This window comes from Chiloscyllium plagiosum, chromosome 46 (assembly GCF_004010195.1).
Source record: "Chiloscyllium plagiosum isolate BGI_BamShark_2017 chromosome 46, ASM401019v2, whole genome shotgun sequence".
In the NCBI taxonomy this organism is placed as follows: domain Eukaryota; kingdom Metazoa; phylum Chordata; class Chondrichthyes; order Orectolobiformes; family Hemiscylliidae; genus Chiloscyllium; species Chiloscyllium plagiosum.
Genome location: NC_057755.1, coordinates 3,167,197 through 3,182,106, shown reverse-complemented (window position 1 = coordinate 3,182,106; position 14,910 = coordinate 3,167,197). Strand labels below are relative to the sequence as shown.

Below are 14,910 nucleotides of genomic sequence, written 5' to 3'. Positions count from 1 at the left end.
CTTTACTGCCCTTCTTAAACAGTGGCACCACGTTTGCCAACCTCCAGTCTTCTGGCACCTCACCTGTGACTATCGATGATACAAATATCTCAGCAAGAGGCCCAGGAATCACTTCTCTAGCTTCCCACAGAGTTCTCGGGTACACCTGATCAGGTCTTGGGGATTTATCCACCTTTAACCGTTTCAAGACATCCAGCACTTCCTCCTCTGTAATCTGGACATTTTGCAAGATGTCACCATCTATTTCCCTACAGTCTATATCTTCTATATCCTTTTCCACAGTAAATACTGATGCAAAATATTCATTTAATATCTCCCCCATTTTCTGAGGCTCCACACAAAGGCCGTCTTGTCATTAACATAATTACAAATGTGAGGAGCAATCATAGTAGTTTCCCACGTTAATAGGTGACAAGGCAGTTCCTACCTGTGACCAGCTGGCTACAGGGTAACCTCGCATTTGTCTCCCTTGCTTAGCTTTTTTCTGACAGTTCGCATTTATCGCAGTGATTCATGATTGTGTATCTAACAGAATAATGAATGTGAGCAGTGATAATGGGAATTTCCCATGTTAACTGGTAACTCAAGAGAAATTAATTCCAGTGTGTTTGGTAACAGTGACACTGCTAACATCCAAATGTTTTCTTCATTTCTTTTCAGAAAGGAACAAAGTCAGTAATTTTGAAGACGGATACAGATCTGGTGAGGGAGAAAATGCTTTATCAAGACAGATTTGTTGTCTTCACATAGCTGATTTCCAAAAGTGCTCCTTTATCACAGTATTCTTTATAATGTTTATCCCTGCAGAGTTTGGACATTGTGTGGACCATGTGACAACAGTGACTGTCCATTGAAGGAAGGCTGACAGAGCCATAGTTTAATATCTTGCTTGCATTGACACTGTCAACATTGCAGTTCTCAGTCATGTCTCTGAAAACAGTGTAATGCTGTTCAGTACAGATTCCCGGAGTTTGCTGTGGAAGCATTTATCCCCTGACAATGCAGTACGCCCTCTGACAGTGCAGCCCTCCCTCTGAACTGTGCTTTCCCCCACCCACCATTGTACAGGGATGAGGTCTGAATGGCTTCTTGGATTGTTAGATTCAAGATTGTGTAGCTAACTCCATTATGAAGTATAACTCAAGAAATCCTGGTTGTGAATAGCAGGCTACATGGTAATTTCAGTGAGTTCTAAAAACTGCATCCTGAGTATTTATTTAGTAAATTAGTTGCAAGTTAATTGAAAATGGTGGCATAGCGAACTTCCAAGTGCTTTCCAGGTGGGGTCAAGGGTCAGATTTGAAAGGGGAAGTGTGGATCAAATGAGTTGGACGAAACTTTGCTGACACTCTCTCTCTCTCATACAGCTGCTTTCTGAAAGTGCTCATTTAGCATAGTGTTATTTGATGCATCTTGCTTTGCACAAATGGGCCATTGTGTTTCCCAACATGACAACAGTGACTGAACACTGAAAGAGGGCAGACGTGTCTTGGTTTAACATCTCACCTGATAGTGACACCATCAACATTGTAGCTCTCCCATAATCATGTCTCACAATACAGTGTAATGCTGTCAATACGGACTCCCTGAGTTTGCTGTCTAAGGCCTGACAACTCTGGTGCATCACTTACTCTGTATGGCCGCCCTGACAGTGCAGCACTCCCTCTGTGCTTCTCCCGATGGTATGGCATTCCGTCTATACTGCCTGGTGACATTGCAGTACTCCCTTTGTACTGGCATCTGACAGTGCTGCACTCCCTGGGTACTGTCCCTGTGATTGTGTAGCACTCTGTCTCTATTGCCTCCCCTGATTGTACAGCACTCCCTCTGCACTGCAACCCCTTATTGTATAGCACTCCCCCTTACAGCCACTGTGGTAAAGAGACGAGGGCTGAATGGCTTCTTAGATTGTTGGATTCATGATTGTATAGCTAGCTCCATTATGAATGTGAATAGTGATAATTGTAATTTCTCATGTTAACAGGGACCTACAAGGACTTACCCCGGGACCAGTGGGATGGCAGAAACTACGGAATTGGTAAGGGGGGAGCGGGATTGAGAGTTTGGATAACACAGAAGATAGATGTCCCAGGAAAGCATGGTAATCTGATTGGTTAGTGAGTAATTGACAATAGGGACTGTTTTTCACCAGCTGAAGGTGTTGTAAAACTTTGTTCCAGTCTAAAGGGATAATTATAAATGTAAGAGATGTCAGGAGAGGCCAGCCAAGTGGAATATACAGCTTGTCACATGTGGAGAGACCTGGATGCTGTCTGTGTCCTGGGTGACCACACGTGGAGGAAGGGTTCCCATTTGCAGAAGCTGGAGCTCATAATCTCTTAGCTCCCATGCCACATTCTCGAGGCTGAGAGTTATGTGGGTAGCAAGTTTAGAGAGGTCACACCACAGCTCAAGGGCCTAGAGGAAGGAAGGGAATGGGTGGTGACCATCAGACAGCCCTGAAAGAACAGATAGGTAGTGCAGCAGTCTACCGGAGTCCCACTTACAAACTGGTGGGAGGAAGAGGAAAGGAAGAGCGGTAATGATGGAAGATTCTTTCGTCAGGGGAGCAGAAAGGCATTTCTGCATTCAAAGTCAAGACTGCAGGTGAGTGTGTTGTCTCCCTGGAGCCAGGGTCAAGGATGCCACTGAATGGCTGCACGGCATCATTAAAGGAGAAGGTGATGAGTTCGAGGTTTTAGAGTCATAGAGATGTACAGCACGGAAACAGGCCCTTCTGTCCAACCCGTCCATGCCGACCAGATATCCCAACCCAAACTAGTCCCACCTGCCAGCACCCGGCCGATATCCCTCCAAACCCTTCCTAATCATATACCCATCCAGATGCCTCTTAAATGTTGCAATTGTACCAGCCTCCACCACTTCCTCTGGCAGCCCTTTCTACCCTTGGAGTGAAAAAGTTGCCCCTTAGGTCTTTTATATCTTTTCTGTCTCACCCTAAACCTATGCCCTCTAGTTCTGGACTCCCTCACCCCAGGGGAAAAAGCCTTGTGTATTTACCCTATTCATTGTGGTATATGTTGGTACCAATGTTACGGGCAAAGTGAGGAATAAAGTCTTACACCAAGAGTTCAGGGAGTTAGCAGCAGGTTAAAGCAAGACCTCAAAGATTGTAATCTCTGGAATACTTCTGATGCCATCCGCTAGTGAGTGTCAAAACAGGAAAATAAGACAGATAAGTGCATGGCAAAGGCACTGGTACAGGGTTGCATGTTCTTGAATCAGTGGGACCTCTTCTGGGACAGGAGTGACCTGTATAGGAGGGATGGGTTGTACCTAATATGAGGGGAACCAGTATCCTCAAAGGACTACTCTTTAAACTCGAGTGGCGGGGGGTGGGAACCAGGGCAGCAAGTTGAGAGATTGAGGGGAAGACAGTTATAATGATCAATAAGTCTGAAAGGAAGAATAGACAGGGACACAGTTAATGAACACAGTGGGGCTAGGGGTTTGATTGTGTTTATTTCTCAGTGCAAGAGTATTTTGGCTGAGGCAGATGAGCTTAGAGCCTGGATCATGACATAAGACATCAGTTCATGTTGTGGCCATTACAGGGACTTGGTTTCAGAGAGGGACAGGACAGGCCTGGGCAGTGTTCCAGGGTTTCGATGTTTTAGACGAGATAGAGAAGAAAGTAAAAGAAGATGGAGAGTTGTATTATTAATCAGGGAGAATGTCACAGTTGTAGTCAGAGAGGACATATTGCTGGGGTCATCCACCATGGCAATATGGGTAGAGCTCAAAAATAGGAAAGGTGAAATCACTCTGATGGCATTACACTATAGGGCTGCCAACAGTCACCGGGACATTGAGGAACAGATATATAGGTGGATTATAGAATAATGCCAAAATAACAGGTTTGCCATAGTGGGTGACTTTAACTCCTGTGAAATTGACTGTGACTCCCTCACAGCAAGAAGCTTAGATGGGACAGATTTGTTAGGTATATGCAAGCTGAATTTGTAAAACAGAATATGGATAGTCCAACTAGAGGAGGGGTCATACTGGATCTTGTGTTGGCAAATGAGCCTGGCCAGGTGACTAATCTTCCAGTGGGGCAGCATTTTGGAAACAGCTCCTCAAGTTTTAAGACAGTTATGAATAATGATAAATCAGGACCTTGCGGGAAGGTACTAAATTGGGGGAGGGAAAATTATAACAGTATTAGCCAGAAGCTCGGGAGTGTTAATTGGGAGGAGCTGCTATTGGGCAAGTCTACATTTCACATGTGGGAATTGTTTAAAATTCTCCTAATCAGAATTCAGGGCCGGCATGTTCTAGTGAGTTGGAAGGACCAAGGTGGAAAGTGTGGGATTGCCAAACTACAGGAAGGATGTGGAGGCCTTGGAAAGCGTGCAGAAGAGGTGTATCAGGATGCTGCCCAGATTAGAGGGTATGAGCTCTCAGAAGTGGCTGGCAGACTACGGTTATTTTCTCTGGAGGGCAGAGGCTAAGGGGAGAGCTGTTAGAAGTTTATTAAATTATGATGCATTAATAGGTTTGACGGTCAGAATTTTTATCCCAAAGTTGAAATGTTTCGTACTAAAGAGCATGAATTTGAAGTGAGGGGGAGAGGGGGGGAAAGCTCAAAGAATGTGTTTGGGCAAAATGTTTACACAGAGTGATAGGTGCTTGGAACGCTGCCAGAAGTAATGATAGAAACAGATATGACAGAGGTGTTTAAATGGCTTTTAGATAAACCCGTGAATAAGCAAGGGATGTAGGGATATTGGCCAGGATAGGCAGCAGGAACTTGTTTAATTTGGTGTCATGTTAAGCATGAACAGGGCCTGTTCCTGTGCTATACTGTTCTATGTTGTATGCAGCCGTGCTGTTTTTAGCTGTGACTAACAGGCAGCATATCTCATGGGGTCCTGACTATCACACCTTCACCGTTTTCTCAGTTAATTCATTCTAGTGCATTTGGCAGCAGTGACATTGTTAACATGCAAATGTTTTGGTGATTTGTTTTCAGGTTGACTCAGACATTTCGGTGAAGTTCATAGCTTCGGTAAGGGCGAATCAACTTTTACCAGTTAGTCAGCCTTACATACCTGTTTTCTGAAAGTGCTCTTTCACCGCAATATTATTTGAGAGATCATTCTGTACAGAAATTGGTTGTTATGTTGATCACATGACAACAGGGACTGCGTAGTGATAGAGGGCAGACAGATGGTGTGGCACTCCCTCTATACAGTCCTCCCTGACAGTTCGGCACTCCCTCGGTACAGGGTCTCTGATGATGCAGCACTTGCACTGTAAAGCTCTCTCTGATGGTACAGCCCTTTGCCCCCTGTACAGTGTCTCTGCTCGTGCATCACTCACTCTGTACAGTGTCCATGGGGCAGGATTCCCTGTATGCATTATCTCTGGTGCAATACTCCCTGTGTACAGTACTTCCTGATAGTACAGCACTCACTCTGTACAGTGTCTCTGGTGCAGGATTCCCTCTATACAGTCTCTCTGGTACAACACTCCTTGTGTCGAGTCCTCCCTGACTGTGCACACTCCCTGTGTATAGACCTTCCTGATGGTGCAACACTTGTTCTATGCTGCCGCCAACACAGCTGCATGCACTCTTTGCTGACTCCCTCTGCACTGCCACCATGGTGCAGTTGAGTGCTGAATGGCTTCCTGGGTTTTAAGATTCATGATTGTGTCTTGCGCATCTTTATGAATGTTAGGTGTAATAATGATTTCCTGTGTTCACAGGTTGCCATGTAGTTCTTAGCTGTGACTGGCAGGCTACATGGTAACTTCCCAGAATCCTGAATTACTGTATCCTTGAGTTTTTCTCAGTAAATTAATTTTAATGTGTTTAGCAACAGTGAGACTGCTAACATCCAAATGTTTTCTTCATTTCTTTCCAGACTATGCTGCATCCTCTCAGACCTGAAATGTCTCATACTCAATTTAAGGTGAGGGGGTAAAGTTCAAAGAATATTTTTGGGCAAGGTTTTTACACAGAGTGATAGATGATTTGTTTCCAGGTTGGCTCAGATATTTTGTTGAAGTTCTCAGATTCAGTAAAGAGGAATTGGCTTTTACCAAGACAGGTTGGTCAGCCTTACGTCCCTGTTTTCTGAAAGTGCTCATTCATCATAAAGTTATTTGAGAGACCATTCTCATCAGAAATTGAACGTTATGTTGATCATGGACTGCAATGTGATAGAGGGCAGACAGAACCTGGGATTCAGATTTCGTGTGACAGTGACACCATCAACATTGTAGCTGCCTGAGTTTGCTATCTCAGCACTGGACCCCTGACAGTGCAGCACCCTCTCTGTCCTGCACCCCTAATGGTCTAGCACTCCCTGTTACGAAGATGTAGGGTGTACTGTACCTTTAAGAGAGTTACTTGACAGTACCAAGCGTTCTCAATGAGGTAACAATGTAACACTTGGTCGAAAGCTAAATTAGCTGGCTGCCTGGAAATGACTAGATGATTAGATTACTTACATTGTGGAAACAGGCCCTTCGGCCCACCAAGTCCACACCGCCCCGCCGAAGCGCAACCCACCCATACCCCTACATTTACCCCTTACATTTACCCCTTACCTAACACTTCGGGAATTTAGCATGGCCAATTCACCTAACCTGCGCATCTTTGTGACTGTGGGAGGAAACCGGAGCACCCGGAGGAAACCCACGCAGACACGGGGAGAACATGCAAACTCCACACAGTCAGTCCCCTGAGGCGGGAATTGATCCTGGATCTCTGGCGCTGTGAGGCAGTAGTGCTAACCACTGTGCCACCGTGCCGCCCATGACAAAACAGATTCAAATTAGGCCCATCAGTTTAAATTATACCCAGATCCAGTTTGAATTGAGTATATTGACAATCTTAAAAGCCAATGACACAATCTGATGCTTTGGGGGTGGGGGGGTACAAGACTGGGGAAAATTAAATAATTGAGAGGAGAACTGCCAAGCCAATAACATCTGCGCATTGTCCAGAAAATCATTCTCTTAAAAGGTCCCTTTATCGATCAGTCACCTGTGAAACAGTATTCCCAAGCAGAAGAAAAGACCGAAATACAGAGTAGAATGAAAGCTGCCTGGTTTTTAATCAGGCGTTTTGTTTTGTAAATTATAATCGGGAGTTTAATCAGACTACTAATATAGAAGGGAAGGTAAAAGATAGGTTAGAGTAAGGACTTGTAAATAATTATTAGTTAATTATTCTCTGCTATAATTTAAGAAATAAAGTTGTTATTTTTACTTTAAATAGTTCTTGGCCACTCGAAGTTTACAGATTACTACATGGGATAAATCTTTTCTGTGTTGCTGGTTTTAAATTAAGCAGGAGAGTTTACCCCATGTCATTACACTCGCTCTGCGCATTTGACCCAGACATTGCAACATGCTGAGGGAGAGTATACATCCGATGAGAGGGAAGAGGCCTTACCAAGAAAGAAAAGTCGCCCTAGTGTAGTTGCTTTCTGAAAGTGCTCGTTTATCATCGTGTTATTTAATGGATCTTGCGCTGCACAAATGGGCCATTGTATTTCCCTACATGAGAACAGTGGCCGTACACTAAAAGAGAACAGAGACTTAGTTTAACATCTCGCTGGACAGTGACATGGTTGAGATTGCAGCTCACTCTTAACCATACGTCTGAAAACAGCGTAGTGATCTCAGTGCAGAATCCTTGAGTTTGCTGTCTCAGTACTCACCCCTAGTGATGCAGCATGTAACGTGTACTACCCCACTAATAGTGCAGCAGTCCCCCAGCACTGACTCCTGAAGGTGCACCCAACCTCTGGACTTACCCCCAAATTGTGCCATAGTCTCTCTTTGCTGTCCCTTGACACTGCAGTATTCTCTGTATATTGCAGCCAGAGAGTGCAGTATTCCCTCTGTACTGACCTCCTGCCTGTGCAGCTGTCCCTCTGTACTGCCACAATTTGCACTGGGGAAATTGTTGGAGTCTATCATCAAGGGTAGGGTAACTCATCAGCCCAAACAGTTTCAGTTAATCAGGATGTGTCAGCATAGATTCAGGAAGGGTATGTCATTCCTGACAAACATGACAACGTTTTTTGAATACGTGACAAAAGCAGTAGACAGGTAACGCAATGGATGATATTCGTAGATCACTTTGATTAATTCCTACTGTGAATCTCACATGTGCAGGAATTCCCATGTTAACAGTTAACATGTACATGTGACTGGCAGGCAACATAGTAACCTCACAATGTCCCAAACAACTACATCGTTCGCATTTTCTCAGTAAATTAATTCCAGTGTATTTGGCAACAGTAACAGTGCTAACATCCAGATGTTTGGATGATTTCTTTTCAGACAGAGTCGAGGTTAGGCCTTGACAGAAAGACTTTAACTCAGGTGAGTGGGAAAAGGCTTTGTGAACACAAAGTAGACTCATTGCGTCCGGAATGAGGTGGGTAAACTTGCAGCATGGGTTGGTACCTGAGATTTTGATGTTGTGGCCACTTCAGAGACATGGGTAGAGCAGGTTCTGGGATTTAGATATTTCAGTAAGAACAGAGAAAATGGTAAACGAGGGGGTGGTGTGGCACTTTGAGACAAGGGCAGTAATACAGTTGCAGAAAGGACATTTGAGGACTCTCCTACTGAGATAGTATGGGCTGAGATTAGAAACAGGAAAGGAGAGGTTACCTTGTTGGGAGTTTTCTATAGGCCTCCAAATAGTTCGAGATGTCGAGGGTAGGATAGTGAAGATGATCCTTGATAGGAGTGAGAGTAACAGGGTAGTTGTTATGGGAGACTTTAACTTTGCAAATATTGACTGGGAATACTGTAGTTCAAGTACTTTAGATAGGTCAGTTTTTGTTCAATGTGTGCAGGAGAGTTTCCTGACACAGTATGTAGACAGGCCAACAAAGAGCAAGGCCACATTAGAATTGTTTCTGGGTAATGAACCTGGTTAGGTGTTAGATTTGGAGATAGGTGAGCACTTTGGTGATAGTGACCATGATTCAATAATGTTTACTTTAGTAATGGAAAAGATGACGTACATACCACAGGGCAAAAGTTATACTGGGGGAAAGGCAGTTACAATGCGATTAGGTAAGATTTAGGATGCATAGGATGGGGAAGGAAACTGCAGGAGATGGGCACAATTGAAATGTGGAGCTTATTGAAGGACCAGCTACTGCGGCTCCTTGGTAAGTGTGTACCGGTCAGGCAGGGAGATCGTTGTCGAGCGCAGGAGCTGTGGTTTACTAAGGAAGTCGAATCTCTTTTCAAGAGGAAGAAGAAGGCTTATGTTAGGATGAGATATGAAGGCTCAGTTAGGGCGCTTGAGAGTTACAAGTTAGCCAGGAAAGACCTAAAGAGAGCTGAGAAGAGCCAGGAGGAGACATGAGAAGTTGTTGGTGGATAAGATCAAGGAGAACCGTAAGGATTTCTACAGGTATATAAGGAATAAAAGAATGACTAGAGTAAGGTTAGGGACATTCAAGCGTAGTAGTAGGAAGTTGTGCGTGGAGCTGAGGAGATAAAGTGTGAAATGAATACTTTTTGTCAGTATTCATACTAGAAAAAGACAATGTGGTTGAGGGGAATATTGGGATACTTGCTACTAGACTAGATGGGATTAAGGTGCATAAGGAGGAGGTGTTAGCAATTCTGCAAAGTCTGAAAATAGATAAGTCCACTGGACCACATGGGATTTATCCTAGGATTCTATGAAAAGCCAGGAAAGAGGTTGCCAAGCCTTTGGCTTTCATCTTTGTCATCATTGTCTATGGGAATAGTGCCAGAAGACTGGAGGATAGCAAATACTGTTCCCTTGTTCAAGAAGAGGAGTCGAGACAACCCTGGAAATTGTAGACCCATGAACCATAGTTTGGTTGTAGGTCAAGTGTCGGAAGGGTTATAAGAGATAGGATTTATAATCATCTAGAGATGAATAAGTTGATTAGAGATAGTCAACACGCGAAGGGTAGGTCGTGCCTCACAAACTTTAACTGCTTTACCCTCATCCACCTGTTTGGTCACATTCTCATAAATCTCAATAATGTGGTGTGTATGGATTTCAGTAAAGGCTTTTGAATAAGGTTCCCCACGGTAAGCTATTGCACAAAACATGGAGGCATGGGTTTGAGGGTGATTCAGCGGTTTGGATCAGAAATTGCCTTGCTAAAAGAAGACAAAGGGTGGTGGTTGATGGGAAATATTTATCCTGGAGTTCAATTGCCAGTGGTGTGCCGCAAGGATCTGTTTTGGGTCCACTGTTGTTTGTCATTTTTATAAATGACCTGGATGAGGGCAGAGAAGGATGGATTAGTAAATTTGCGGATTACACTAAGGTCGGTAGAGTTGTGGATTTCAGGGAGACATAGATAAGCTGCAGAGCTGGGCTGAGAAGTGGCAAATGGAGTTTAATATGGAAAAGTGAGAGATGATTCACTTTGGAAGAAGTGACAGGAATGCGGAATATTGGTCTAAGGGTAAGATTCTTGGCAGTGGAGATGAGCAGAAAGATCTCTGCATCCAGATACATAGATCCTTGAAAGTTGCCACCCAGTTGATAAGGTTGTTAAGAAGGCATATGGTGTGTTTATTGGTAGAGGGATTGAGTTTCGGTAACATGAGATTATGCTGCAGCAGTACAAAACTCTGGTGCGGCCACGTTTGGTGTATTATGTACAGTTCTGGTCACCACATCATAGGAAGGATGTGGAAGCTTTGGAAATGGTTCAGAGGAGATTTAATAGGATGGAGCCTGATATGGAGGGAAGGTCTTACGAGGAAAGGCTGAGGGACTTGAGGCTGTTTTTGTTAGAGAGAAGAAGGTTGAGAGGTGAGTTAATTGAGATGTATAAGATAATCAGAGGTTTGGGTAGTGAGAGCCTTTTTCTCAGATGGTGATGGCTAGATGAGAATGGAATAGTGTAGATTAGGTGGGCTTCAGATAGTCAGTGCAACATCGAGGGCTGAAGGGCCTGTACTACTACACTGTAATGTTCTATATTCTATTGCACTTTCTGAACTTTTGTCATGATGCTGTTTGAGGGATCTTGCTGTACACAAATTATCCATTATGTTTCCCAACATGACTATAAGAAGCACACTGAAAGGAGTCAGACGGTCTCTTTTAGTATCTAATCTGATTGTGACACCATTGACATTGCAGCTATCCCTTAGTCATGCCTCCCAAAAGAGTGTAGGTGCCTCATAATGGACCACCTGTGTGCTGTCAGTACTGCCCCCAATGGTGCTTTGCTCCTTCAGTACTGCCCCCACCTTTGAAACAGGGCAGTATGCCCTCAGTAATGACCCTCTGACAGTGCAGCACCTATTGCTGCTTGAAAATGCTGCATTCCTGCAGTATAATTCTTCCAATAGCACAGAGCTCTCTTAGTGTAGACCCTTCGCTGGTGCGATGCTTCCTCAGTACTGATCCGCTGACAGTGCAGCTTTCTTTCAGTATTGATCCTGGGATCCGCTGACAGTGCAGCTTTCTTTCAGTGTTGATCCTGGGACACTGCAGCATTCTCTCAGTACTGACTCTCCAACAGTGCAGCACTCCATCAGTACTAACTCTCCAGTAGTGCAGCACTCCATCACATTGTCCCAAACAACTGCATCCTTTGCATTTTCTCAGTAAATTAATTCCAGTGTATTTGGCAACAGTGCCACTGCTAACATCCAAATGTTTTGGTGATTTCTTTTCAGACAGAGTCGAGGTTAGGCATTGACAGAAAGACTTTAACTCAGGTGAGTGGGAAGCAGCTTTGTTAACAAGAAGTAGACTCATGGCACATTCTAAACGTGTTCATTACTGACCCTTTGACAGTGCAGCGCTCACTCAGTACTGACCCTCCGCCAATGCGGCACTCCCTCGATACTGACCCTTCAACAGTGCGGCATTCCCTCAGTACCTACCCTCCAACTGTGCGGCATTCCCTCAGTACTGACCCGCTGACAGTGCAGCGCCCCCTCAGTACTGACCCTCTGACAGTGCAGCGCCCCCTCAGTACTGATCCTCTGACAGTGCAGCACTCCCTCAGTACTGACCTGCTGACAGTGCAGCGCCCCCTCAGTACTGACTCTCTGACAGTGCAGTGTTGCCATAGCACTGACCCTCTGACAGTGCAGTGTTCCCTCAGCACTGACCCTCTGACAGTGCAACGTCCCCTCAGTACTGATCCTCTGACAGTGTGGTGTTCCCTCAGGACGGAACCTCTGACAGTGCTGTACTCTCGCAGTGCTGACCCTCTGACAGTGTGGCACTCCCTCAGTATTGACTCTCCAACAGTGCTGCACTCCCTGATCACTGACTCTCTATAGTGCAGCACTTCATCACATTGTCCCAAACAACTACATCCTTTGCATTTTCTCAGTAACTTAATTCCAGTGTATTTGGCAACAGTGCCACTGCTAACATCCAAATGTTTTGGTGATTTCTTTTCAGACTGGGTCGAGGTTCGGGCTTGACAGCAAGAGTTTAACTCATGTGAGTGGGAAACAGCTTTGTTCACACAAAGTAGACTCATGCCACTTTCTGAACATGTTCATTACTGACCCTCTGACAGTGCAGCGCTCACTCAGTACTGACCCTCCGCCAGTGCGGCACTCTCTCGGTACTGACCCTTCAACAATGCGGCATTCCCTCAGTACTGACCCACTGACACTGTGGTGTTCCCTCAGTACTGACCCTCTGACAGTGCAGCGCCCCCTCAGCACTGATCCTCTGACAGTGTGACCCTCCCTCAGTACTGACCCTCTGACAGTGCAGTGATCCCTCAGTACTGACCCTTTGACAGTGCAGCGCTCCCTCAGTACTGATCCTCTGAGCACGATACTCTTGCAGTACCGACCCTCAGACAGTTTGGCGCACCCTCAGTATTGACTCTCCAACAGTGCGGCACTCCCTGAGTACTGACCCTTCAATAGTGCAGCACTCCATCACATTGTCCCAAATAACTACGTCCTTTGCATTTTCTCAGTAAATTAATTCCAGTGTATTTGGCAATAGTGCCACTGCTAACATCCAAATGTTTTGGTGATTTCTTTTCAGACTGGGTCGAGGTTCGGGCTTGACACTAAGAGTTTAAGTCAGGTGAGTGGGAAACAGCTTTGTTCACACAAAGTGGACTCATGGCACTTTTTAAACATGTTCGTTACTGACCCCCTGACAGTGTGTTGCTCCTTCAGTACTGACCCTCCGACAGTGCGGTACTCCCTCAGTACCAACCCTCTGACAGTGTGGCACTCCCTCAGTACTGACCATCTGACAGTGCGGTACTCTCGCAGTACTGACCCTCTGGCAGTGTGATTCTCCCTCAATACTGACCCTCTGACAGTGCAGCGCTCCCTCAGTGCTGACTTTCCAACAGTGCAATGGTTCTTCTGTACTGAGTGACCTGCATAAAGAGGTTAAAAATGGATTCTCCTTGAATCCTGAGCCAAATATTTTTCTTTCAGCTTGCATCATTGAATAAGATTATCTCTGCTTAAATCTTACATTGCTGTGTTTAAAATGTACAATTTTTATTTGTTTACCCTTACAGTGAGTCATTTATTCATTCGCTGACTACAAAGTACCTTGGAATCCCCTGAAATGTGCTTAATCTTCCTTTTCTTCCAGCTACCTGAATACAGAAACATTTCAACACTGTACTTAGATATAGTCGAGGAGGAGAATGACTGTCTCAGGATTGTGAACTCTTTTTTCAGCAGAGAACTGAAGATTTTTGGTGTAAGAACCAAATATTTCTTCTCCATACCAATTTCACCCATGTTTCAACTGTTGCTCATTCTACCTGGTTTGCTATCACTGGCTGCCCGTTCCCAATCAGAGATAACTTGCCTTCAACAATGTCTAAAGCATTCCATTACGCAGCAGAAATGTCTGTCAGGCTGAAATGCACATTTTACAGAATGTCTGACATTCCTCTCTCTCACTCGTAAACACTGTCTGATATTCCTCTCTCTCACACAGAAACCATATCTGATATTCCTTTTTCTCACACACAAAGACTGTCTGATATTCCTCTCTCTCACACCGAAACCACTGCCTGATATTCCTGTCTCTCATATAAACCCCTGTCTGATATTCCTCTCTCTCACACAAATAAACCCCTGACTGATATTCCCCTCTCACACACGCAAACACCTGTCTGATATTCCTGTCTCTCACACATACACTCCTGTCTGATATTCCTGTCTCACACATGAACCCCTGTCTGATATTCCTGTCTCTCACACAGAAACCCCTGTCTGATATTCCTGTCCCTCACACATAAATCCTTTCTGACATTCCTCACTCTCATACATAAACCTATGTCTGATATTCCTTTCTCTCACACATGAACCCCTGACTGATATTCCTGTCTCTCACGCATAAACCCTGACTGATATTCTTGTCTCTCACACATAAACCCCTGACTGATATTCCTCTCAAACACACGCAAACACCTGTCTGATATTCCTGTCTCTCACACATAAACCCCTGTCTTATATTCCTGTCTCTCACACATACACTCCTGTCTGATATTCCTGTCTCTCACCCATAAAACCCTGACTGATATTCCTCTCTCACACACAAACCCCTGTCTGATATTTCTCACCGTCACACATAAATCTCTGTCTGATATATCTCTCACATATACACCCCTGACTGATATTCCTGTCTCTCACAGATAAACCTTGTCTGATATTCCTCGCTTTCGCACGTAAACCCTGTGCGATATTCCTCTCTCACACACACAAACCTGTCTGATATTCCTATCTCTCACACATAAACCCCTATCTGATATTCCTGTCTCTCACACATAAACTCCTGTCTGATATTCCCCTCTCTCACACATAAACCCTGTCTGAATTCCTCGGTCTTGCACGTAAATCCTGTCTGATATTCCTCTCTCACCCACACAAACCTGTCTGATATTCCCCTCG

At 44.7% G+C, this 14,910-nt stretch overlaps 1 protein-coding gene across 1 annotated transcript in view; it reads left to right on the top strand.

Moving 5' to 3' along the window:
• Nucleotides 1-14,910, top strand: part of LOC122544131 — a 66,897-nt gene that overhangs the window by 9,083 nt on the left and 42,904 nt on the right. The window contains exons 7-15 of the mRNA XM_043683169.1: nucleotides 661-702; nucleotides 1,985-2,038; nucleotides 4,997-5,032; nucleotides 5,892-5,939; nucleotides 8,326-8,367; nucleotides 11,686-11,727; nucleotides 12,425-12,466; nucleotides 13,031-13,072; nucleotides 13,601-13,711. Coding sequence (XP_043539104.1) covers nucleotides 661-702; nucleotides 1,985-2,038; nucleotides 4,997-5,032; nucleotides 5,892-5,939; nucleotides 8,326-8,367; nucleotides 11,686-11,727; nucleotides 12,425-12,466; nucleotides 13,031-13,072; nucleotides 13,601-13,711 — 459 coding nt within the window. The remainder of the gene's footprint in view (nucleotides 1-660; nucleotides 703-1,984; nucleotides 2,039-4,996; nucleotides 5,033-5,891; nucleotides 5,940-8,325; nucleotides 8,368-11,685; nucleotides 11,728-12,424; nucleotides 12,467-13,030; nucleotides 13,073-13,600; nucleotides 13,712-14,910) is intronic.